The 24,375-nt window shown below is 36.4% G+C and overlaps 1 protein-coding gene across 2 annotated transcripts in view; it reads left to right on the top strand.

Moving 5' to 3' along the window:
• Positions 1-24,375, top strand: part of LOC125844086 (DNA polymerase epsilon catalytic subunit A-like) — a 33,647-nt gene that overhangs the window by 2,201 nt on the left and 7,071 nt on the right. Inside the window, exons 5-33 of one of the 2 annotated variants that reach the window (XM_049523326.1) lie at positions 557-717; positions 913-1,001; positions 1,100-1,317; positions 1,646-1,732; positions 1,815-1,949; positions 2,938-3,060; positions 3,899-3,982; positions 6,868-7,032; positions 7,243-7,419; positions 8,845-8,958; positions 9,229-9,333; positions 11,335-11,453; positions 11,541-11,682; positions 11,766-11,860; positions 11,992-12,097; positions 12,205-12,284; positions 12,381-12,557; positions 12,757-12,844; positions 12,994-13,074; positions 13,211-13,354; positions 15,737-15,832; positions 15,976-16,176; positions 18,116-18,170; positions 18,253-18,395; positions 18,474-18,913; positions 21,465-21,609; positions 21,694-21,891; positions 21,986-22,060; positions 24,021-24,211. In XM_049523326.1, the coding sequence (XP_049379283.1) occupies positions 557-717; positions 913-1,001; positions 1,100-1,317; positions 1,646-1,732; positions 1,815-1,949; positions 2,938-3,060; positions 3,899-3,982; positions 6,868-7,032; positions 7,243-7,419; positions 8,845-8,958; positions 9,229-9,333; positions 11,335-11,453; positions 11,541-11,682; positions 11,766-11,860; positions 11,992-12,097; positions 12,205-12,284; positions 12,381-12,557; positions 12,757-12,844; positions 12,994-13,074; positions 13,211-13,354; positions 15,737-15,832; positions 15,976-16,176; positions 18,116-18,170; positions 18,253-18,395; positions 18,474-18,913; positions 21,465-21,609; positions 21,694-21,891; positions 21,986-22,060; positions 24,021-24,211 (4,034 nt within the window). Of the gene's footprint in view, positions 1-556; positions 718-912; positions 1,002-1,099; positions 1,318-1,645; positions 1,733-1,814; positions 1,950-2,937; positions 3,061-3,898; positions 3,983-6,867; positions 7,033-7,242; positions 7,420-8,844; positions 8,959-9,228; positions 9,334-11,334; positions 11,454-11,540; positions 11,683-11,765; positions 11,861-11,991; positions 12,098-12,204; positions 12,285-12,380; positions 12,558-12,756; positions 12,845-12,993; positions 13,075-13,210; positions 13,355-15,736; positions 15,833-15,975; positions 16,177-18,115; positions 18,171-18,252; positions 18,396-18,473; positions 18,914-21,464; positions 21,610-21,693; positions 21,892-21,985; positions 22,061-24,020; positions 24,212-24,375 lie in introns of those variants that run through there. The other variant, XM_049523327.1, reaches the window with a different exon arrangement.

Below are 24,375 nucleotides of genomic sequence, written 5' to 3'. Positions count from 1 at the left end.
TGTAGGTTAAGTAGAAGACTAAATGTATGCACTACAAGTTTATTCAACATAGAAGAGTGAATTTAAGGTGAATTTAGATACCTAGGCTCATTTTCCCAAGAGAATGGAATGGATGAAGATGTGAAATAGAATTAAAATGGGATGGTAGAAGGAAATTCATATGAAAGATAGACGTGCGACCATACAAGATTAGACAGTATTAAAAATGAAGACATTTGATGATAAAATGAGAGAATGTCACTTGAGATGATTTGTTTATGTCATGTGTCAAGCCCCATATGCATCAGTCCATCAGTCCATAGCGGTGAGAAAGGTGTTACAAGGGCGGTAAAGCTAAAATCAAATGGAATGGAATCACACCGAAAGACCTACAATCGCTTAGAACCTATGTACACTTAGCGAAAGATAGGGCACAATGAAAGACGAGATCTATTTAGGCGATACCAATTAGTTGCAAATATGATTTTATCATGTTGGCTCACTGCTGCTTCATACCTACACTGTCTATTTTTATGCCATCAAGATCTCTTTCTGATATTTATTTCTTCTTTTTCAGAAAAACCATCTGTCTGGTCTACACAGATCATATTTAAAGATATCATTTGACACTGTCCAACAGTTGATGGACGTGAAGCGTGATCTAACACACATTGTTGAGAGAAATCAAACGAAGTTTGATACTATAGAAGCATATGAATCTATACTGACGGGGAAAAGGTAGTCTCTGATATTTTGAAATAATATCAATAACCATAGTCCATCCATTAAGTATTTATTGAAGTTCACATATCTTTAGATGATCATCAGTTCTTTTGACATTGTTTAATTTCCTTATCAATTTATACCAATCCTTTCATTTAAGTTTCGTTATGGGGTACGTCCATCTTGAAGTGATTGTTTCCTGACATGCAGCAAGCAGCGAAGTCAAGATTTTATAGATTATATCACTGATCTACGTGAATATGATGTCCCCTACCATGTTCGCTTTGCCATTGACATTGGTAATGTACTTTTCAATGCTAAGATTTCTGAAGTCTCTAAATTTTTGAATTAACTGTTTATGTGCTTTGATCTTAACGTTGAAATTTACATTTATTAGATGTTAGATGTGGTCAGTGGTATGATGTGAGTGTATCTAGCTCCAATGTTATGTTGGAGAAGAGGACTGATCTCTTGCAGCGAGCTGAAGTTCATGTTTGCGCCTTTGATATTGAAACCACAAAGCTTCCTCTTAAATTTCCTGATGCCGAATATGATTCCATAATGATGATCTCATACATGGTTGATGGCCAAGGCTATCTCATTATTAACAGAGAGGTGCTTATTCTGTAGCATTTGTGTTTCTTACACTTACTTTCTAATCTGAACTAGGTTTTGTTGAATTCCTTCTCCTATCTGTTATAAAAATATGATAAATTAATGTTAGGCTTCATGATCTACATGATTTCTTCAGGTCTTCTTCATTGGGTTTACCCATTTAGGGTCTTCGTATAGATTATGTAGCTGGTTGTTGTTAGTGAGACTCCTCCTTGAAGCGAATTCTTTAGCAATACATCTACAAACAAGGATCCATTTAATTTGTTTTTGGGAAAGTAAATTAATTATTTTTCTATGCAATTATAACCAATTTTTTCTGAATTTCCAGTGTGTTGGGGAAGATATTGAGGATATAGAGTATACCCCAAAACCAGAATATGAAGGGCATTTTAAAGTGACAAATGTGAAAAATGAGGTAATGTTTTTTCTGAAATTTTGTACACTCTATTTCTTCACCATTGAGACATTCACTGTTCTACAACATTATTTTGTTGCAGGAAGGGCTCCTTAGGCACTGGTTCGCGCACATGCAAGTGGCGAAGCCTGGTATCTATGTAACATATAACGGTGACTTCTTTGATTGGCCATTTGTTGAGACAAGAGCTACTCATTATGGCTTGAGCCTGAAGGATGTATGTTTCTCTTTACTGTTAAGAGTGTTTGTGTTTGTAATCTCAAGTAGTTTATGATTCAGCATCTCGTGGATGGTTTTCCAGAGCAATTCTACTTTGCCATTTTTTTTTCCTGACAATGCCCAAATAATATGACTGTTGATAAAGTCTAAGAAATTTTTCCTGATGCACCCAATTCATTATCTAGCTCTGCTCTCAGTCCATTTCCAACTTCATAATTGTGTAATTTCTCTGTGTCTTGGGACAGAAATATACAAGTTGTTTCTCTTGCTAAGGTGTTTGATAAGGTCCTTTTGGCTCAGCATACCCATACCCAAAATATTTTATTTTTCGATTTTTCACTGAAACTCTTGCAGGATTGCTGTAATTCCTACAAACATATAGTTTCACAAAGGTTCTCTGTTTCTGTTGAGTTGTAATCTCAATAATAATTTGTAAAGTCATCATTTTCGAAATTAGTATCATCTTCTTTTTCTTTGTTTTATGTTTTTGTAGTTTCTCATTTCTGCCTGAAACCCATGTTACACACTTGGGGGTGGTTTGGTAGAGTATTAAAATAATGCTCAATAGAGTGTATTAGTATTTAGTAATGCTTGTAGTAGTTATGCTTGCATTAGTTATGCATAAATTATTTCTTATGCATTGTTTGGTTTGGTGTATTGAAAATAGTATGCATTGTATAAAAGTATTTATTTACAAAAATATCCTTCGCAATTATGGAGGAAAAGATGTAAAAGTGCTTTTGAGGGGTAATTGAGCTTTTAACCATGCTAATGCATGTATTAAATCCTTTTGCTTTACTAATACCTAGAAATTCATGGTATTAGTAATACACTCTGCAATACACAATAGATTATATAACTAATGCAAGCATTAGTTATACATAACATAAAAAGTGTACCAAACAAGGGACTACTGTCTAATAACATGCATTATTTTTGCTAATACACTCAATGACCCCTTATTGTTCTTTATTTTGTCACTGCAGGAGCTTGGGTTTTCCTGTGACAAGAATCAAGGGGAATGTCGTGCTAAATTTGCTTGCCATCTGGACTGTTTTGCTTGGGTCAAACGTGATAGTTATCTTCCTCAAGGAAGCCAAGGTCTGAAGGTGTAACTCGTAACCTCTTTTTCTTTTCTTATTGCTTATGCTCTTTATTCTTGTTTTACCTGATTTTAACCTTTTGCTGATGCCTTCATGTATTCCAGTATGATCTTTCTTGTCTTCACAGTGTGAAATTCACATTAGTTCTCTACTTTTGTTAATTGTTCCAGTTGATTACGTAATATTAATATTTTATGTTTTCTGTGGACTCCACACGTCTTTTGCCTAAGAGCTCATATCTGTTGAAAGTGTCTTCTCTTCTTTCCGTACCCCGTAGCAGCTTAGCCTGGATTGAAACTTGTGTGCTTGTAAAAGATATTTATCAAACTGGATGGTGGTAGTTCCTTTACAATCAGATTACATTTTTTTTTTTTGCATCTTGGAGCTCCCATGTGCTGTGTATGGCTCAAAATCAAATTTTCAGATCCTAATGATTTTGGGTGGATAATTGTAGAGTTATTTTTCCTCATAGAAAAGCTTCCCACTCCCTTGAGATTCTACAAAATTTCATAGGTACCTACCTGTTGTACTTTTTTTTTTTTTTTTAAAATTTTGAAAATAAAGTGTTCCAAAGAGCTCACATAATCAACCTAAGAATGTAAAGAAAGAAATATGGCTCTCTTAAAGTAGTAAAAAAATGAGTAGTGAATGAGTTCCCCTTATGTTTAGAATTATGACCAGATACGTTGGCTCAAGAGATTTTTCATTTGTGGTAAATGAAGAAGTTATATCTCTTCTCAGTTTCTTGGCTTATTAATAATTTCGACCTATTTAGACTGAACTTTCTGTCAGACTCTTCACTATGGCATCTGATTAACTATTGCCTTATTCCTCTCCAACTCAGGCTGTAACGAAGGCCAAGTTGGGTTATGATCCTCTAGAAGTTAATCCTGAGGATATGGTTCGCTTTGCAAAGGAAAAACCACAGGTATGAGTTATTTCAAACTGGTATATCTTAGTAAGTTCACCATGAATTTCAAAGATGATATTATCTATAGAAGTGTTAGACATGATTGATAACTTTGTTCTTTTGACCCAAAGGGAAGCCACATTGCAGATTGCACAGACCCAAACTCATGCTTTACAATTTTATGATGAAAAATTTGTGTTTATAGCTTTCCATTATCTAAGGATTTCACAATCATCATTTAATGTCATATGACTACGAGTATCTTGAGGGGATCCAAGATTTGTGTAGCCTTAGCTGGCAAGTCATTTTCTTCCCCTGCTGCTTGAGCACGTGTCTCTTTGAAATTTTTTCTAGTCGAAAGACTGTCCTTTCCATTAAAAGGAATGTTTTTCTTCTGAGCCATTGTTACTTTGTAATTTCTGCCTCCTTTTGCATATTACATGCTAGAATTTGAGGATTAATTTCTCTTACTGCATGTGGTAGCTAAGTTCCCTTCTCTGATTTGAGGGTTGTGATCCATTTATCTTCTCAAAAGCATTTTGGAATCTTATTAGCTTTCTCATCACTCTTTTAGTACCCCATTTTTTTTGGATCAAGTAAGATTTTCATTGATAAAAACAAGGCCAACTTGGTTTACCTCTTGTATATGGGAGCTTTCATTCCCATTGTTAATAATATCGTTTACCTTATAAAAAACAAGAGATATACCAAAAAAGGAGAAACCTACAAAATATGGGTCTCTCCAAAAGACACTCAATCCTCTATAAAATCAGGAACTACATGGGTACACCAAAATATAATAAGAGGGATTGAGACTACTTCTCAGTTGAAGTTGAACAAAGCTCTTATCCACCTCTTCAAAAGCTCTCCTATTTCTCTCTTTCCAAATGACCACATTAGAGCAAGATGAGTAACATTCCACGCCTTGTGCCTTCTTCTCCTAGCTCCACTTTTCCAGCTGAACATCAACTCCTTCATGAGTCTTGGCATTATCCAAGTGACGCCAAACCATGTAAATATATGGCTCCCACAATCCCGTGGCTAATCTGCAATGTTGCAAAATATGATCCGTGTACTCACTAGCCTCCTTACATATGAAACACTAACTCACGTAGACAACCTTTCACTTCCTAAGGTTCTTTGTCATCAAAATCACCCCTCTAGTAGCAAACCACATGAAGCACACCTTCCTCGACAGTCAGCACCTTTGGTATCCATACTGCACCATATAGAAAACTATCCTCCACCTCACCAAAAGCTTCTCCTTGAAAACCTGACAAAAGAACAGTGTTATTCCCCGACACCCAACTCAAGCATCGGGTCTGTTGACTGACTTACATTGCTTTTGGTGTAAATCTAGTATTCTTTGAAGCTCAGTCACCTCCCGATCATGGAAATTCCTCCTGCACCTCAAATCCCAAAAAGTTCCATCCCCTTGAGTCCCCTTTACTTGATGAATATAATTCCGTTTGGCAGGAGACCCTATACAATACTGGAAATTCATCCTTAAGCACCAAACCTGCACACTACCTTTGCCCTCCCAAACTAACTCTTCTCCCATCCCCAACCCTAAAAGTAATGTTATCATCGAAAGCGTTCCATCCCTTCGTTATATTCCTCCACACACCACTCCCGAAAGGTATAATGATCACATTTGTTCTCCATCCCCTTCCATTACGCCCTATTTTTTCCCCATCACCCCTCTCCATAAAGCTTCTCCTCCACAACCATTTACCCCTAAGTGCTTCGTTAAAAGTCTTCAAGTCTGTAACCCAAGTCCTCCCCACTGTTTAGGAGATGTTGCAGCCTCCCATCTATGAATCTACTATAACAGTTAGCATTCATAGCCAGAAAATGGAAAGAATTACCTTGGTAGATTCCTAGTATGAAGATTACAACAACATACCCAGTGTAATCCCACAAGTGGTCTGGGAGAGTAAGATGGATTGTTTTCGGTAGATCTTTGGCTCAAAAGAAGTTGGATGAAATAACAGGATGAACAAAGCAAAGAAGCAACAAGCAATAGAAAAAATTGAAGAATAAGATACTGTGTGAAAAAATTTCTGCCTCCTAGTATGAGGATTCTTGTTTGATTTTACCAATTTCTTTTGGAGTATTCATCCATGGAATTATGGCCAAGCAGCCAAGAGCAGAGCTCTTTTAACAACTGTGTTTGCGTGACCCTGATTTCCATTCTCTCTAATATCCCCTCTGTCCCAGTTTCTATGGTGGTGTTCGGATTTCGAGTGTCAAATGAGTTTTTCTTCTGACCATGATTTTTCTCATATGCCTATTAAATATTTAAATTGTTAATTGTTGTGACTTATCGTATTTTACCTAGTTTTATAAGATGTACATTTTATTACAAAATACTTGTATATTCTATGTCCGAATTCACGATCAAAATCCGAACCGTGACATATAAAATTGGGACAGAGTGAGTACTATGTTTTCCCCTCAAACAACTGTGATTTGCTGAAGAAATTTTTCTTTGACCACAATTTTTTCATATGGCTTTTAAATATTTTCAAATTGTTAATTGTTGTGACGTATAATATTATTTTTACATAGTTTTTAAAAATGGAAATTTTGTTTCAAAAAATTTAAAGATTCCATGTCCGAGTTCATGATCAAAATCAAGATGCTTGACTCTCAAAATCCGAGTTGCGACACATAAATTGGGACAAAGGGAGTATTATATTTTCCCCTCAAACAACCGTGATTATCTGAATTGTTATTCATGGTGAGTAGAGTACTAATCTTATTTTTTGTTTTAACTTGTTTATGAGTGCTACTTTGGTAAAGGAGAAAATGCATTCATCGTCTTTTCATTTATTCACTGGAGGAAAACCAGTCTGGAATTCTGGATAACCTAACTTTTGTGTGTTTAAATGATTTTGCAGATGATGGCTTCATATTCTGTTTCAGATGCTGTTTCAACATACTACTTGTACATGACTTACGTTCATCCCTTCATTTTCTCCCTTGCAACCATAATACCCATGCCGCCAGATGAAGTCTTGCGCAAAGGAAGTGGGACTTTGTGTGAAATGCTTCTTATGGTTCAGGTAGGTGTCTTTAGAAGCTCCTTTTTTCTTTCTGGTTCTCAGGAAGTTCCTTGTTTATGGATTTTAGTTTTATGGTTGGTGCCTCTTCAGTGTTTTGATTCTGTTTGACTTGGAAAAGAGGACAAAGGAAATCTTCATTGAAGCTTTCCACTTTTCTTCTGTATGCTAACTGCCTTATTTGTTTTTCTTCTGCATTTCTCCTGCGTACAGGCTTATAAGGCAAATGTTATCTGTCCAAACAAGCACCAGTCTGATCCAGAGAAGTTTTATGGTAGTCAACTCCTTGACAGTGAGACATACATTGGTGGTCATGTGGAATGCCTAGAAAGTGGTGTATTCAGATCTGACATCCCAACCAGTTTTAAACTCGATCCCTCTGCCTATGAGGTTAACAATCTTATAAAGCTTTCTCTTCTTCCAGATTAGATGAATTTATGTAATACTACTTCATGAGTTATTTTCTTCTAGTTACTCTATTTTTTCATCATTTTAAACTATTACTAGAATCACTTCTTATAACAATCTATCTAAAATTATTTCTGTTGACCCATGAAATGAAGTAGGTAATCTATTTTGAGAAAAAGGGAATAGAAGTCTTGTTTCTCCTCAAACCATCTAGTTGATAATACTATAAACTTTTTGGACTAGCATGAAAGTTTGGCCAAATACATGGATGTCTGTTGGTTATATTTTTATGAATAATTGACTTTGAAGAGGAAAATATATTTGGTTTTCAACTGTCTTATCACAAACGTAACAAAATTTCATACAACAACAACAAACCCATTGTAAAGGATGTTTGAAGAGTGAAGAAGTGGCCTGGAGACAGACTTTAAAGGCCTTATGTCTCAAGGAGGGGGACATGAATACTAAGTTTTTCCACCAGATTGCTAATGCCCACAAGAGATACAATCACATTGATCAGTTGGAGCTACAAGGAGAGACTATATCTGAATCAAACAGAATCAAGGAAGAATTCATGTCTTTTTACAAGAAGCTGTTCACAGAAACTGAAAACTGGAGGCAATCTGAAAATGTTAGCAACCATCCTACCATCAGTCAATCACAGAGGATGAGAAAGAGGCACCACCAGCAGTCTTTGAAGAGCAAGAAGTTTTTGAGTGTCTGAAGACGCGTGCTATAGACAGTCCCTGACGGATTTACAATGGGGTTCTACCTAAAGTGTTGGGAGGTTATTAAGTTAAGACATAATGGAGGCTTTTCATAATTTTCACTCAAGTGGTATATTTGGAATAAAGCTTTAATGCAACCTACATTGCACTGATTCCTAAGAAGACAGGAGCAAAGGAGCTTAAAGATTCAGGCCATCAGCTTGATTGGTAGCTTTTACAAGCTGATCTCTAAGGTACTGACAGAAAGGTTGAAGAGAGTGGTGGATAAGCTGGAAGCAGAAGATGATTGTTTGCTTCCAATGAGGCTTTGCATAAGAAACATATATTGCAGAGAGACAGGCCTCTTTCTGAAGTGCAGCTTGCGTTTGACAAGCCACTTTTTCAGCTATACATTCAAAATAGACTGCTTTAGGGGGTGCTCTTGTTCTCTGAAGCATTTTCCAAAGGCCAATTGATCTCCCAATTCTCTTCTTGCTGCTGTAGATGAATGTAGTAATTCACTGTGAAGTGTCCATTTTTAGCTTGCTGTATTGCTCTTATGTACAGTAACTACATCCTAAATTGTTTAAAGACTTGCCTTTTGAGATCTTTGGTGTCTATTACAGTTAGCTTTTGATATTTTCTAGGCTCTTCTGTTCCATTGTATTAGTTACTAACATGAAGATTCTCAACACTCCAGCTATTGATCAGCAACCTTGATAGAGATCTGCAGTATTCCATTGTTGTTGAGGGGAAGATGGACTTGGAATCTGTCACAAATTATGATGAAGTGAAGAATGCCATCATGGAAAAGGTAGTGCATCCTTTGTTTCGTTTGTTGATAATTTCAGCTGAGTTGAGGCATTTGTCTGTCACATGAGAGAGATTTGACAAGTATTCCGCCGGCACCCATGGCCATATCTGACAGGAGTTGAATTTATTGTTTTGGAAGTTTCTGATTTCCTTTTCATTTTTTTCTTATTTAGACTTTCTTTCTTATTGCGTAGCTTAATAGTTTGAGAAAATCTTTAGATGTTTGCAGAAATTTGTCTCCTCTCTGACCATCTTAACCATCTATTTACAGCTAATGAGCTTACGAGATGATCCTTTAAGGGAAGAATGCCCCCTCATATATCATCTTGATGTAGCTGCCATGTATCCAAACATCATACTTACAAATAGGCTTCAGGTATGTCAGCTTTCGCAGTCCATTTCTTGAAGAATGTTCTTCTCTGGCATGTTAGTATGTCTGGCTTTTTTGTTACTCTTTCTTCCCAGATCGAATGTGTTTGAAGGAATTGAAAATCCAGTTTTCTGTTTTAGACGGAAGAAACCATGGGCAGAAAAGTTAATTTTTTGTATATTACAAAATTGACAAGGTAAATCGTTAATAGACTAGGATAAAATAGTCTACCATTTCAAGTTTAAAAATGTCCCAGAGGAAGGATGGCGGTCAGTTTAGATCAGAGGAGTAGTTTTTTACAACTTGTTACTACCTACAAAACAACAAGACTATATCTTTAACATCTTCATTTGTTGGGATGCAAAGAGAAGGTAGCACAGTATTTTGACTATTAAAGCAATATTATGTATGCACAGATAACTGTGCTGATGTGGAACAGAGTAAACTTGAAATTTTCAATCTAGATTCCATCAGCTTGGTTAGACATGTGAAAATTGGGGAGTGAGGAAAGAACAATAAAAGACGCTAGTGATACACGATGCTAGAGGTTGCAGATTTGTGGGGTTTTATTCTCTGCCTGTCTTGTGTGACTTTTAAACCTGTTTCTTTTTCTTGTTGCATTCTGCTTTAAAGTCAGCAGGTTGGTCCTTAACGATTAACTTCTTGTAACTGGGGATAGCGACAGTCATTAGAACTTGAAATTTTGTAAATCTTGGGATGAAGATAATATCACATGTTAATCATTAGAAGATGAATTTCTATGGGCGTTCTGGGAACACCAGACTTCGAATGAATAGAGTTAATCTTAAGAATATATTTGTATAGAGATGGAACTTGGGCACCCTTTGGGGTGGCCTAGTGGTTTGGGCTTGGAACTTCCATGTTGGAGGTCTCAAGTTCGAAACCCCTTGCCAGCGAAAGCAAGGGGTTTGCCTTCTGGGTTGAGCTCGTCGCATCGGGCTTGCCTAGTGCCGGTTACCTCTCCTATGTGGTTATGCGCACCCAAAGGGTAGCGGCTGCAGGTTTCCCCTATCATGAAAAAAAAAGAAATGGATCTTGGGCCTAACTCACCCCCCAAAGTTAGCTCAAGAGGTGAGGATTGCCCAAATTAATGAGGGCATCCAGCCCTTAAATGGTTGATGTGGGACTCTTCATCCCTCACGCACAGGGCTGGATATGTGATTCGTTAGCAATTTAATGTGGGCCCAATACCATGTAAAGAAATGGATCTTGGGCCTAACTCAATCCCAAAAGCTAGCTCAAAAGGTGATGATTGCCCAAACTATATTAATGAGACCACCCATCCCTTTATAGGACCAATGTGGGAGTCTTCAGTCTTCACAATAATATTCCGTCCGTAAGAGATTCTGGGGGAGACAAGGCAGAAGAAGGTACAAGTTGTAGAAGGTTCAATCGGAGACCAGTTAGAAGATTGAGAATCAATTAAATAGTAAATTCTAGGGGTTTACGTAACACTAAACCAATCATATCTGAAGGGGATTAGAATGATATTTCTAATTTTTCAACTGCTATACCCTCGAATTATACTTATCCATTGTCCTGGAAGTCCATGCTGTGAATATTGGTCGACTTTGCTGCTGTTTAAGTGCAGCCTCTAGGGCGTGACCATTAATAAATTAATTCTAATTCTAATTTACGAGTAGTTACCAGCCTAAAAAATAATAATTCTAATTTACGAGTATCATCAATATATTTTGTATTGTGTCATTTCAAGAAATCAATTCAAAAAGCCGCCTAAAAAAAATAAGAAAACAATTCGTCAGTTATTTTTAGATGCTTGCAGTGGGCTTTATGTGGATCTTTTATGGCTGACACCCAATTGGCTTTAAAACATGATGTGCTGAACAGCTGACACATACTGATTTTTACTTCTGCTGTCTTATTGAGGAGGTGCTTCATGTTGGGTGCATTATCTCTTTATTGTGTATGTAGCATTTTATATTTGGTAGCCTTTTGAATTTAACTTTAATTACTTGATTCCATCAGCCACCATCAATAGTATCAGATGAGATATGCACTGCATGCGATTTTAATCGTCCTGGCAAAAAGTGTCTCCGGAAGCTTGAATGGGTTTGGCGTGGTGAAATGTACATGGCAAAAAGGAGGTATATTTTCTAGTCATTTAGTACAAAATTGGCAACTTTAGATAGATTGCTACTGAAACTTGATATTTCGTTTATACGAAACATCAGTGATTATTACCACATAAAGAGACAACTCGAGTCTGAACTTGTTGAAGTAGGAGATGGTCAACGATCAAAGTCTTTTCTTGATTTGCCTAAAGCAGAACAACAAGTAAAGCTCAAGGACCGTTTAAAGAAATACTGTCAAAAGGTAAGTTGCTAACTTTGCTATGCCATCTTCCTTTAACTTCTTTTTCTAGGAAAACTGAGTAGTCCCTTTTTAACTATTTTAAGGCATATAAAAGAGTTCTTGAAAAGCCGGTCACAGAAGTTCGAGAAGCAGGGATCTGCATGCGAGAAAATCCTTTTTATGTTGATACTGTACGGAGGTAAGACAAGCTTATGGATCGTTTGTTCATCTCTAGTATTTTAATAGCTGTACTATGTCAACAATATCAGTTTGGAGCTTTTCAGCTGTTCCCCAAGTTTGCTCATATGAATTTTTGCTTTCTGTTAAAAGTTTCCGAGATAGGAGGTATGAATACAAAGGGCTCAATAAAGTTTGGAAAGGTAAGCTGTCTGAAGCAAAGGCTAGTGGAAATTCCATAAAGATTCAAGAAGCACAGGTGCCTTTTTAATGTGTCTTTCTATTGTTTAAACTCATTCTGTCTTTGATAAGTAGAGAGAATGCTATATGTCACTAATCGTTCTACATTTTCATTGATTTTCACAGGACATGGTAGTTGTGTATGATTCATTGCAGCTGGCTCATAAATGCATTTTAAACTCCTTTTATGGTTATGTCATGCGCAAGTATGTTTATTTTCTTTCACTGTTTCCGGCACACTGTTCTGTCCTTGTTCTATGCCTTCAAGCAGTGTAACTACAGTCTCTTTTTCTCTCCTTCAGGGGTGCAAGATGGTACTCAATGGAGATGGCTGGAGTTGTCACATATACTGGTGCAAAAATCATTCAGAATGCTCGATTGTTGGTTGAAAAAATTGGAAAGCCCCTCGAATTAGACACAGATGGTATTTGGTGTGCATTACCAGGCTCTTTCCCTGAGAATTATACCTTCAAGACAAAGTATGCTTTGGTTCTTAAGAAACATTGTTTCTTTAAGTGTTATTGCTGTTGCCCTTTCTTCTGTTCTTGTAATCTGTGCTGCATGATATTTATTTTCTGAGATGATTTCTGTTTTGTAGAGGTTTGTCCTTTATATTAAGAATGGTATTTTTTCTGCTGTTATACTGGATATCATGATGATTATGGATGTGTATTTCAGAGATCCAAAGAAGAAGCTGACAATCTCTTATCCTTGTGTAATGCTGAATGTTGATGTGGCAAGAAACAATACCAATGATCAGTACCAGGTTGGAGGGGATGCTAGTCCTGTACTCTGCTTGTTTCACTTTCAGATTGTTTTTGCAAGACTATTAGTCTATCATTTTTGTAACCTTAAATAAACTAGAAACACTGTTTTCTACTGCATTAAAGAAACTATTTCCTCTTCCATTTTCAGACACTCAAGGACCCCATCAATAAGACGTATACAATACACAGTGAATGCTCAATTGAGTTTGAAGTGGATGGACCATATAAGGTGAAACACAAACACCTACACACACATCTATAAGCAAACTTTCGTGTTCGTTGTGTTGTCCCTTTTTGGAACTTTGTGCTGTTTAATAAGGCATGATAACTATGTTGATTATTCTTTTATTTTTTTCTGCAAGTAGGCAATGATTCTTCCCGCTTCCAAGGAAGAAGGTATTCTAATAAAGAAGCGCTATGCAGTTTTCAATGATGATGGTACGCTTGCCGAACTTAAAGGTTTTGAAATTAAACGTAGAGGTGAGCTAAAGCTCATCAAAGTATTTCAGGTACTCACTTCATTTGTTTAATACGCTATTTATTCTTTTCTTTGAAGTGAAAGATATTTTTCTCCTATTTACTTTCTGAGAGACATGGTCTGTGAGGTTTCATTAAGCTTATCCCAACTTGTTTGGGACTGAAGTGTAGTTGTTGTGCTTTCTGAAATCATCTCCTCCCCTTCATGTTGTTTAGGTTGCTGATTCCATCTTGTTTTATTGTTATGTCACATCTGTCAAATTCTAAGACCTTTTACTATATAAGGGGACAACAATTTGCTCCTGTTTTTAAGATGCAGAACACTTGGACTAGACCTCTTTAAATGATACCGCCAGTCCACCAGTACATTTAAAGAAACCTCATCCAAAGTGTATTTTTTTCTTTCTGAATTTAGAGCAACTTTAAGTTATAAAATGGGTCACTAATCATTGTTCAGTGTTTGACAAAATGGAGTAGTAATATGCAGATTATTAGGCTGTGCCTTTCAGGGCTCAGTACTCTTATGCAAGATGTTATCTAACAGTTTGAGAATGGTAACAGTTAATCTATATATATCCACTGGTACACTACATGAAAATATGTAGTCCAGTTTATGAGACAAATATCTAGGTAATTCAACTTATGGAATCCCATACTAGTGTACTGTTTTCTGAAACGACGTTTACTNCAAAATGGAGTAGTAATATGCAGATTATTAGGCTGTGCCTTTCAGGGCTCAGTACTCTTATGCAAGATGTTATCTAACAGTTTGAGAATGGTAACAGTTAATCTATATATCCACTGGTACACTACATCAAAATATGTAGTCCAGTTTATGAGACAAATATCTAGGTAGTTCAACTTATGGAATCCCATACTAGTGTACTGTTTTCTGAAACGACGTTACTGTACACATCTGTAGGGGGAATATATGGTTATCTCGATTTGGAGTAGTTCATATTAAACTTTTTGACCCTGGTTTATATCAGCTACCAGTAGATATTATGTGTACACCCAATGTATTTCCTTCCATAGTGGACTTAATATGTTGTTATGACAAATCTTATTACATCTTTTGTGGGAATTTTCTATTCTAGGCCCAAAAGGGATTCTAATTCCTGATTCTTATATAGAAGTCCTTATACATTGTTGGCTAAATCAGTGACTTTAGATGTTGAGAAAAGTAATTGAAAGAGAACTAGTTTGACTTAATTAGGATGCAAGTTAGATTATCTGGGAGTATAAGATGCAGTCTTTCTACCGTACTATAAATTCATGTCTGCTGGCTGTTTACATCTAAAGTCAGATGATTCTTTCACATTGTCTTGTAGGTTAATATCCTTAGGCATTGGCCTTCCCATTGCTTAGTATTAGATGGATTTACTGGCTGATCTGAAAAAAAACTAGTGAGAATTATTTAGGAGGTTTTGAGATAGCCTGATGTGGAAGATACCTCTGACCCTTCGGGGTGGCCCAGTGGTTTGGGCTTGGGACTTTCATGTTGAAGGTCTCAAGTTCGAAACCCCTTGCCAGCGAAAGCAAGGGGTTTGCCTTCTGGGTCGAGCTTGTCGCACCAGGCTTGCCTAGTGCGGGTTACCTCTCCTATGTGGTTTGCGAGCTATTGCATAGGAGCGGGGGTTTTACCCTGTGCGCACCCAAAGGGTAGCGGCTGCGGGTTTCCCTTGTCATCAAAAAAAAAAAAGATACCTCTGTTTTGCCCCCTTATGTTTTTGATTTATCATGGAAGATTGACATGGTGTGCATCTTAGAAATTGAGAATTCTATCATCTATAAATAGATGTTTACTTCTTTAGTGGTTATGGTCCTGACTTGAATTATTGCATCTTGCTTCACCTGCAACCTTTGAGTTGGTCCTAGCTAATGACTGAGAAAGGAACATCTGGTTATTTTGGATGCACATATGAATGTCTTATAATGCACAGTTTTTTGATTTCTCCATTTATAACAAAGTTAGGTATGAATTCTATATAGTAATGAGTGAGGAAATTAAGACCATTTCATCATTACTGTTGCTCATATTTTATTCTGGACAAAAGAAGCTGCTACTCTTGCCATTATATCCAGCTGGCAATTTATGAACTGGCCAACAGTTTATCCCTTTCTATTCTATTATACTTTACTGTACTGTGTGAGAGTTGTAGCCACATTCTTGCCTCTAAACAGCTATAGTTCAATCTTGAAGAGTTGCACAACTCTAATCCTGTGAGATTTTTCTTTGGTATTCCATCAATTAGCATAATTTGATTATTTAAGCTACTATGGCCCATTCAACTCAATCTAGAATAGTATGGTCAATGAGGATCCAACATCTGATTTACTGAAATTTAGTGGTTACTTGTTTTATCTACTTTATGTTGTCATACAAATTGATTCTTGAGTGAACATATTTGCAGGCTGAGCTTTTTGATAAGTTCCTCCATGGATCAACCTTAGAGGAATGCTATTCAGCAGTTGCTGCTGTGGCAGATCGGTGGCTTGACCTGCTTGATGTAAGTGAAGATTTATCTTAGCAAACTGCTGTGAAGTTCTTAATTTTAAGCATGCAATGTATAATAACTTATGCAAGAGCGATCAAAAGTGGCATTTGTTAAAATCTTTTATAGTTGCAGTTATAAGTCTGTTGTTTCTCCAGAATCAAGGCCAAGATATTGCAGACAGTGAGTTGCTCGGATATATATCTGAATCAAGCACAATGAGCAAGTCCCTGGCCGATTATGGTGAGCAAAAGTCATGTGCAGTAACTACAGCTAAACGGCTTGCTGATTTTCTGGGGGATGCAATGGTCAAAGAGAAAGGATTGCTTTGTCAATATATTGTTGCATGTGAGCCACAGGTATACCTGTTTCAGCTTGATTTGGTAGTTCCCCTCTGTATTTAGAGTTTTGATGAAGAACTTTTTTTTGATCTACTCAATAATATATTTCCATGGCTATTTTTTTAGAGTTGGCTTTTACTTTAGCCATAATATTGTGAAGGGAAATGGACACATCCAAGAAATTGGTCTGAAAGACGAGGGAAACTAGAAAGGGCTGCTTCAAATGCTCTTTGATAGAGATGGATTAATTTGCTCTTAGCTGCATAATTCTTATCTCATTTGCATGAAGTCCTGTTAAGATGTCTCTAACTTCCAAAATAGTTCTTTTTGGACAAGTTGTGGTCAATTCTGAGAAAATTATAAATCTCATCTTGGCCAGGAAACATGCTATGCTATGCCCCTCCCAAAACCCCTATAAGTTTTTGCCCTCAGTGTTCCACTAGACACAAATATCCAGTTTTTGCTTCTTTCAGTATTGATCTATAATTTTTTCATGTTTCTTCCTTTGACATCATGAACCGATTGACTTCATTTACTGCAACTGTTGTTATCTGAAGCTATACTAGTTTATCATAAGTGTGAAAGTCTAACTAAGGGCCAAATTACCCCATTTACAACAACAACATGCCTAGTGAAATCCCACAAGTGGGGTCTGGGGAGGGTAGAGTGTGCGCAGACCTTCCCACTACCTCGTGGAGGTAGAGAGATTGTTTCCAATAGACCCTCGGCTCAAGTGCATCAATTTCAGGTATAAAGAAGAAGAAAACAGTGACAAAAACATAACAACTAATAGGAGAAGCAGTACAAAGCCGAGAAGAAAAGAATATGAACAACAACAGAATAGTGCAGTAGCCGAAACATAATAAACATATGAAGATAGATATCTAAAACTAGAACTAACAAGAATAGGGCCACTACCTACTTAACTTCTACCCTAATACGCGACCTCCATCTTCTCCTATCTAAGGTCATGTCCTCGTTAATCTTAATCACTTCTCCCCAATGCTTTTTCAGCCTTATGTACATGCCATTTTTACTACTTCACTTGCTTACAGACCTTCCTCAGCTTTATTGTGAGCTCCTCTATTGTGCATCATTCACAAACTAGATGTTGCAATACATACTATTCTTGCCCATTTTCTTTTCATAGAATAATTCATTTGGGTAGCCCCTCAGATGGTGATTGTTTCCACACTTGATATAAGTTTGTTCCATGTAAATATTGGGGGAAAAAGGAAGAAAATTTAAGCTAGAACCAGTGAAGGTTAAGTTAATATGATTGGTTTTCCTAAAATCTAAAGAAAGTCAACCACTTATTTCTACACTGCAAGTTCACATTCAGGTTATGGAGTATAATTTTGAACCTTAAAAGCCTAAAATGGGTTATGCCAGGCAAGGTTTCTGAAGTTCTGAGAAGTTGGGCGGAAGTAGGAGGAATAGCTAAAAATAGGTGTAGCTGGAAACTTTTCCCGGCATTCTTGTCCACCATCTGGTGGACAGTGTGGAAGGAGAGGAATTCCAGATGCTATGAAGGTGTAGAAAATGAAGTGCAGAAGATCAAACATAACTTTATCTTGCTGCTCTGTTTTTGGTGTAACTAGATATATTCTAGTGAGTCTGCCTATTATTGATGTACTTGATTCATTATAGATAGAGATAGAAGCGTTTTAGAGTCCCATTTGTAAATATGGTTTCAGTACTACCTAAGTACTGTTTATCAAAATAAAAATAAAAATCTGAAGAAATTATGGAAGGCCAGTTGTTTTCTTTTGAAGGCATTCCTATCATTTTTGCTTAAAAAGGTACTTCCAAGACGCACGCAGTTGCCTCTCAGATTAAGGTTGAACTAGCATTGAAGAGATAGAGAATTTAATTTTTTTACTCTGATTTTTCTTTCTTCCCATAATTTTGGCTACTCTCTTTCTGCAGTTAATTTTACAATTGTCTTATCGTGCAGGGAACCCCAGTAAGCGAACGTGCTATTCCTGTTGCAATATTTGAAACTAATGCTGGTAAGTTTTTGCATTAATTTGCTATAATTTGACCTTTACCTTACATAAAGAGCATTAGTTGCTTATACACTTGGCTCTTCAGAGATCATGAGGTTCTATGTCAAAAAGTGGTGCAAAATATCATCAGAAATCGGAATACGCTCCATTATTGATTGGTCTTATTACAAGCAGCGACTTAGTTCAGCAATCCAAAAGATTATCACAATTCCTGCTGCAATGCAGAAGGTAACAGCTAGCTGTCTAATATTATGGATTAAGATGCAGTAATTTGCAAATTCCAGTACATGATTCTGGTGCTTTCAGGTTTCAAACCCTGTCCCAAGGGTGGTTCATCCTGATTGGCTGCATAAGAAGGTTCGTGAAAAAGAAGACAAATTTCGCCAACGAAAATTGAATGATATCTTCAGTTCAGTGAACAAAGATGACACAGTGGCCAGTAAACATTCTAAAAATCAGCAAAATTTTGAAGACCTGGAAGACTTTAGACACAGTGGTAAATCGTCTATATTTGGTCCAAGGCCTGTTGTTCATCGTCATGGAGTCAACAAAGAACATCTAGTGAACACTAGTGATCGATTGGACAGTCAACAGAAAAATGGTCATGCTAGCAGTCCATCCAAGATGTTACCATCACAAGAAATTGCTGATGTGGAAGATATTGACAGGAATGTAGATTATCATGGATGGCTACAGCAAAAAAAGAGAAAATGGAAAGAGATTCGTGAAGAAAGGAAACGCCAAAGGTATGCTTATCTCCAATTCTCTATAAGAGGAATAATTTGCAATATGTAGCATATTTATTACAAACACAACTATCCAAAGATCAAACATAGAAAGTAAGACAACTTCTATTGATGTGTCAACTGTCAAACATGTGTTGAAGAAAACTAAGGTTGCAGCCCAATAATTATAGTTACTAGACTATTCTGAAGAAGAGATCAGAGTGAGAAGTGTTTCACATAGGAGCTAAGGATCCATTTGCTTTGTAAATGTAAGAATGATCAGGGGGAGAAGTGTGATTGGAATTAAAATGTGAAAGGCTCGTGTTGCCAACACCTGAATCTACTATTAGAAATGTATGATCAGGTAGTATGTAGAGCGAGAAGTATCAGGACTAACTTGAATTGACTGAAGAAGTCTATACACATGCTCTAATTGTTCCAAAGTGAATGTCAAGTTGACATAATAATGGTAGATTATGATTTTTTTTTAAAATACCATCCCTAGAAGCTTCCTTTGCTGTCAACTAATATGATGCAGATGGAAAACTGGAGAGTAGATGCAATCGCCCAAGGAAAAAAATACATTGGCAGAGGAAATTAGTTTGGCAGAATAGTGCTCGGCATGGTGCTCAGAATAGTAAACCAGATCAGTGAACAATACACCAACAACAACATACCCAGTGTGATCGCATAATTGCATAGGTGGGGCCTGGGGAGTCTAGAGTGTACCCAGACCTTACTCCCACCTTGTGTTCGGTAGAGAGGCTGTTTTCGATAGAACCTCAGCTCAAGAAAATTGTTTCAAACAATACAAAAGTGAAGAAGCAATGATGAAAATACCGAGAAAAAGGAAAGTATCTAAAGCAAAAATAGTAGGATAAAAAAATTGAAGAATAAGATAATACTAAAATAACATTATTACTACTAATAAGTAGATTAGTGAAGAGTGGTGCGATAGTAAATAGTCACTAGAGAAGGCACTCATGGGCTAAGGACCTGTTTGACCATAGTTTTTCCCAAAAATATTTGGAAAAGAACTTGGCAAATATTGTTTGGCCATACGACTTGCCATTATTTGGCAAATATTTCTGGTAAACAATCCAAATTCTCAAATACTAGAAAAAACTAGTATTTGGGAACTTTTAAAAATTTAAAAATTACCCCACTTTTATATTTTATAAAAACACACATCATTTATAATTTTGAACAGAATTTCAGTCCTAGTTCGTAGTACAAAATTTATACAGCTATATACATATTTTATACAGTTTTTGTCCGAGTTTGCTCTCCAAAGTCACTTCCAATTACAAGTAGTAATAGTAGTTTTTTGTAGATATATCATTGGTATTTTCCTTTTTTTTTTCTTCCTCTTTTTTTCAGATTCTTATTAATTGTGTTCGTTGTCATGAATTTTCGCGGAACGTGCTTATTATAAAATGATAATACAAACTTATGGATATTTTAAATAGGTTTTGGAACTTATGGGTATAAAACATGTTTCTTTAAAAAGTCAAATATATCTCCCAAAATCTATGGCCAAACGTATGGTGAAACTTCACACAAAAATGACTTGTCAAAAATATTTGGGAATCGGTGGCTAAATGCTACTCACGGGTATGACACATTGGTTAATGAAGTGGGTTGAACTATGAGTCTCAGGTTCATATCTCATCGGAGACAAAAACACTGGGTGATTTCGTCCCAGCTGTCCAAGCCTGGTAGACAAAGTTAGTACCTGTGCTGGTGGGAGACAACAAGTACCTTGTGGAAAGAATCGATGTGCACGCAAGCTGACCCTGACACCATGATTATAAGAAAAATAGTTACTAGAATGGATGTGATGACAAGAATCCAATAGCCAGACAAAAAAGAAAGGAAGTAGTAAAGAATTTGAGGGGCATAGAAAGAGTAGGTGCAGAATTTTGACAAACTCCCTGAAAATTACAGTGAGAACTGAGGTTATTTCTTCATAGTGCTTGGTACCATAAGAACATACCATCATACTTCCTCTGTCCCAGTTTATATAACTTACTTTCCTTCTTAGTCTGTCCCAAAAAGATGGTATATAAAATGGGACGGAGGGAGTATGATGGTATTTCTTCATAGTGCCAAGTCAAACTAACTCATATAAAATGGGACGGAGGGAGTAATATAGGACTAATATAACAAAATAATTACATCTATTTATCGGTGGAGGAAACCTCTGCAAATATGAAGGAAGAATGACCTCTATTTATGGGTAGAGGAAACCTGTTACCTTTATCATTCATGTCATCACAGTTTTCACCGGTCACACCTACTGCAGCTACCTCGTTATCCAAATAATAAGGAATATCACATTGCTGTATAACTTTTATTATTGTTGTCTTGGGTTTTGATAAATATCTCCTACTTGAATACTTTTGCACAGATAAATCAAATCAGGCACAACAGATACTCAAATCCAAATATCTATTTCTAAATCAAATCAGGCACAACAGATACATCCAAATATCTCAGCATTTCTTTTTCAATTGAACTCTCTGTGGTGCATCGTGGCTTGTTCTTCTTCTGATGTTATTGTATTTGTTAGGTTGGATACGTCGAGGACAGTAAACCATGTTAATGGCAGTACTGACATGTTTCATAGCATGGCAAATCGCAAACGCCAGGGCAAAACTGGGGTTAATTCCTACTTTGAGCGACACGAATTAGCCCTCACACGAAATCACTGGCAGGTGATGTTGCTCATATGGTTTTAATGAGTATTCTGCTGAATCCATTTCTTCCATTGGTTCTTATGTAATCTGTCTTTCCTTCAGATAGTTCAACTTGAACCGACTTCACAACATGGACAATTTTTTGCATGGGTAGTTGTGGAAGGAGTCATGCACAAAATTTCAGTAACTATCCCCAGAGTGTTTTACCTCAACTCCAAAGCTCCTATAACTGAGGAATTTCCTGGAAGACGTGTCAACAAGATTCTTCCTCATGGACGCCATAGCTACAATTTAATTGAGGTACATTGATCATTATCAGTTCTGATCATACTTTAATGCGTTTGGTTGCGAAGGTTTTAGGTTCCGTCATTGCACAATTTCTATTTCTTACTAGGTCACTATTGATGAGGATCAATTCAAGTCAGAAAGCAAAAAGCTAGCAGCTCACCTTGCTGACCCAGAAGTGGAGGTCAGTATTTCTTCCGCCTAAAGTTCTGTATTGTTCATAAACCTGAACATGCTTGGTGCATGCGCTTCACTCATAAATGACAATTGCAAGTGTAATCAGAAGTTTACTTTTGATGTCAAGTTCTTTTATAAGATCTGTCAACGTGTTTGCCTTCCGTTCTCTTTTTAAAAAGTTGAATCAATTTGTATTGTAAGTGTACTGTTAGTAATGATTTTAATTGTCCAATTGCACATACATGTCTTCTCTGTTAGGTTCTTGAATTTCCCATTCATGATGTTTCTTTTGCCATTCTATATTCAAAATCTTAAATCTGTAGCTTGAGATTTTGATGACATAGTTTTACTTTATAATTGTTTGATATTTGTCTTGCACTTTATTAAGAGGATTTGCTGAAAAATGGAATATCATGAATTGACAATAATAAGAGTGTGGGTATAGATCCAACTCAAATTATTTAGACAAATTTTAGATTGATAAATTTGAAACTTCATAGTTTTTTCTTGAATCTCCTTAAAATGTTTAAGTGCAACTGTGCAAGGCAGCCAGATTACATGACCTGTAGAATGGATTAAGAAACGTAAGGGGCAATATATTTGTCACGACCCAAAAATGGATGTGATGGCACTCGTCGTATCCCACCAAGACAAGTCAGCCTAAAACCCAATCATTTCTATAAAGTGCGGAAATAAAGCAAAGTTCAATAACAATTACTATTACGAAAACAAGTCAACTTAATTCAATCCCCAAAACCTGGTTGTCACGTGCACAAGCCTCTAATGTAAATACTAGAATTGAAATAAAATATGCAAGTCTCAAATGATGTTGTCTTTCAAGTAAAAACAAAATCATAAACAGGAGTAAGGAAGTTCGCTGANGACCTAAGCCACAAATCCTCCACCTTTTGCTACTTGAGCTAGGCCTATTAAGAGGATTTGCTGAAAAATGGAATATCATGAATTGACAATAATAAGAGTGTCGGTATAGATCCAACTCAAATTATTTAGACAAATTTTAGATTGATAAATTTGAGACTTCATAATTTTTTCTTGAATCTCCTTAAAATGTTAAAGTGCAACTGTGCAAGGCAGCCATGTTACATGACCTGTAGAATGGATTAAGAAACCTAAGGGGCAATATATTAATGTGTAAGCTAAGACAACATTCCTTAAAGGCTAAATTCAAGTACGATTGTACTGTATACTGTGCCAGGTATGAAAGCTAAGACAACATTCCTTCCTTAGCTCTTCACACTCACTGTTAGTACTTACCCCTTTTGGATGTGCTTTCACCAGCAATCTTTTTGCTGGTTTAGATCAATAAATTACTTGCATTATCAATCAAAAAAGAACTCTCTCAAATATGGTTTTAATTGGTACAATATGGCCTACATTTATTTCTCAGTACCATTTTATTTCTGTAAACTTAGTTTTAAATCATGCACTAAAAAATGAAGTCCTCCGTTACTATGTACATAGTTTGTGAATTCTGTATGCCAACAAAATTGTAACAAAAAAGATCCAACAAATTATAGTTTAGAAAATTTTCATTACTAGTAATGTAATTTTAAGTTGTTAATAGATGAGGACAATGAATAACAGTAGCACAATACTTTATGAATCTGATATGAGACGGCTTTTCATGAACAAAAGATTCTCTCAACATAAAATGGTGGATCTTCCCCTTGTTTATAGCAATCATAATACCCGAGAAGTAATTCAAAGCTGTGGAGGATTCACTTCCAGTTTCATCATAGAGAACCCGCTGGGGTTCGGTAAAAATGATATTTTTCCTGTGCACTCCAGTCATTCAGCATATATATATATATATATGTTTCTGGACTGCATGATTGTGATCTCATATATTTACTGAAAAAGAACTTGTCTCTTTAACTCTTACTCTTCTGGTTGAATGTTAAATGTCTGTATATGCTGCAACATGGCTTACGAGATTCTTTGATCAGGGAATATATGAAACAAAGGTTCCATTAGAGTTCAGTGCTATTCTTCAGATGGGTTGTGTTTGTAAAGTTGATAAAGCAACTAAGAAAAGGAATCCACAAGATGGTTGGAGTTTGAGTGAGCTGCATATGAAGACAACAACTGAGTGCCCGTATTTGGATCAGTCAATAACTTTCTTCTACTTATATCATAGGTAAGTTAGGACCCCTTTGATTCTATTATATACCTGCTAAAAATTACAGAAAGATTTCCATTTCAAGTTTGATATTTTATGTTCTTTGATGATTCATGATATATTATGTTTAGTTCAATGTTCATGGTAATACTTGTCCTAAAGAGGAAACATGTTGGTGGGTG

The sequence above is a fragment of the Solanum stenotomum genome, chromosome 11 (genome assembly GCF_019186545.1).
Source record: "Solanum stenotomum isolate F172 chromosome 11, ASM1918654v1, whole genome shotgun sequence".
NCBI classification, from domain to species: domain Eukaryota; kingdom Viridiplantae; phylum Streptophyta; class Magnoliopsida; order Solanales; family Solanaceae; genus Solanum; species Solanum stenotomum.
This window is presented reverse-complemented; position numbering and strand designations above follow the sequence as displayed.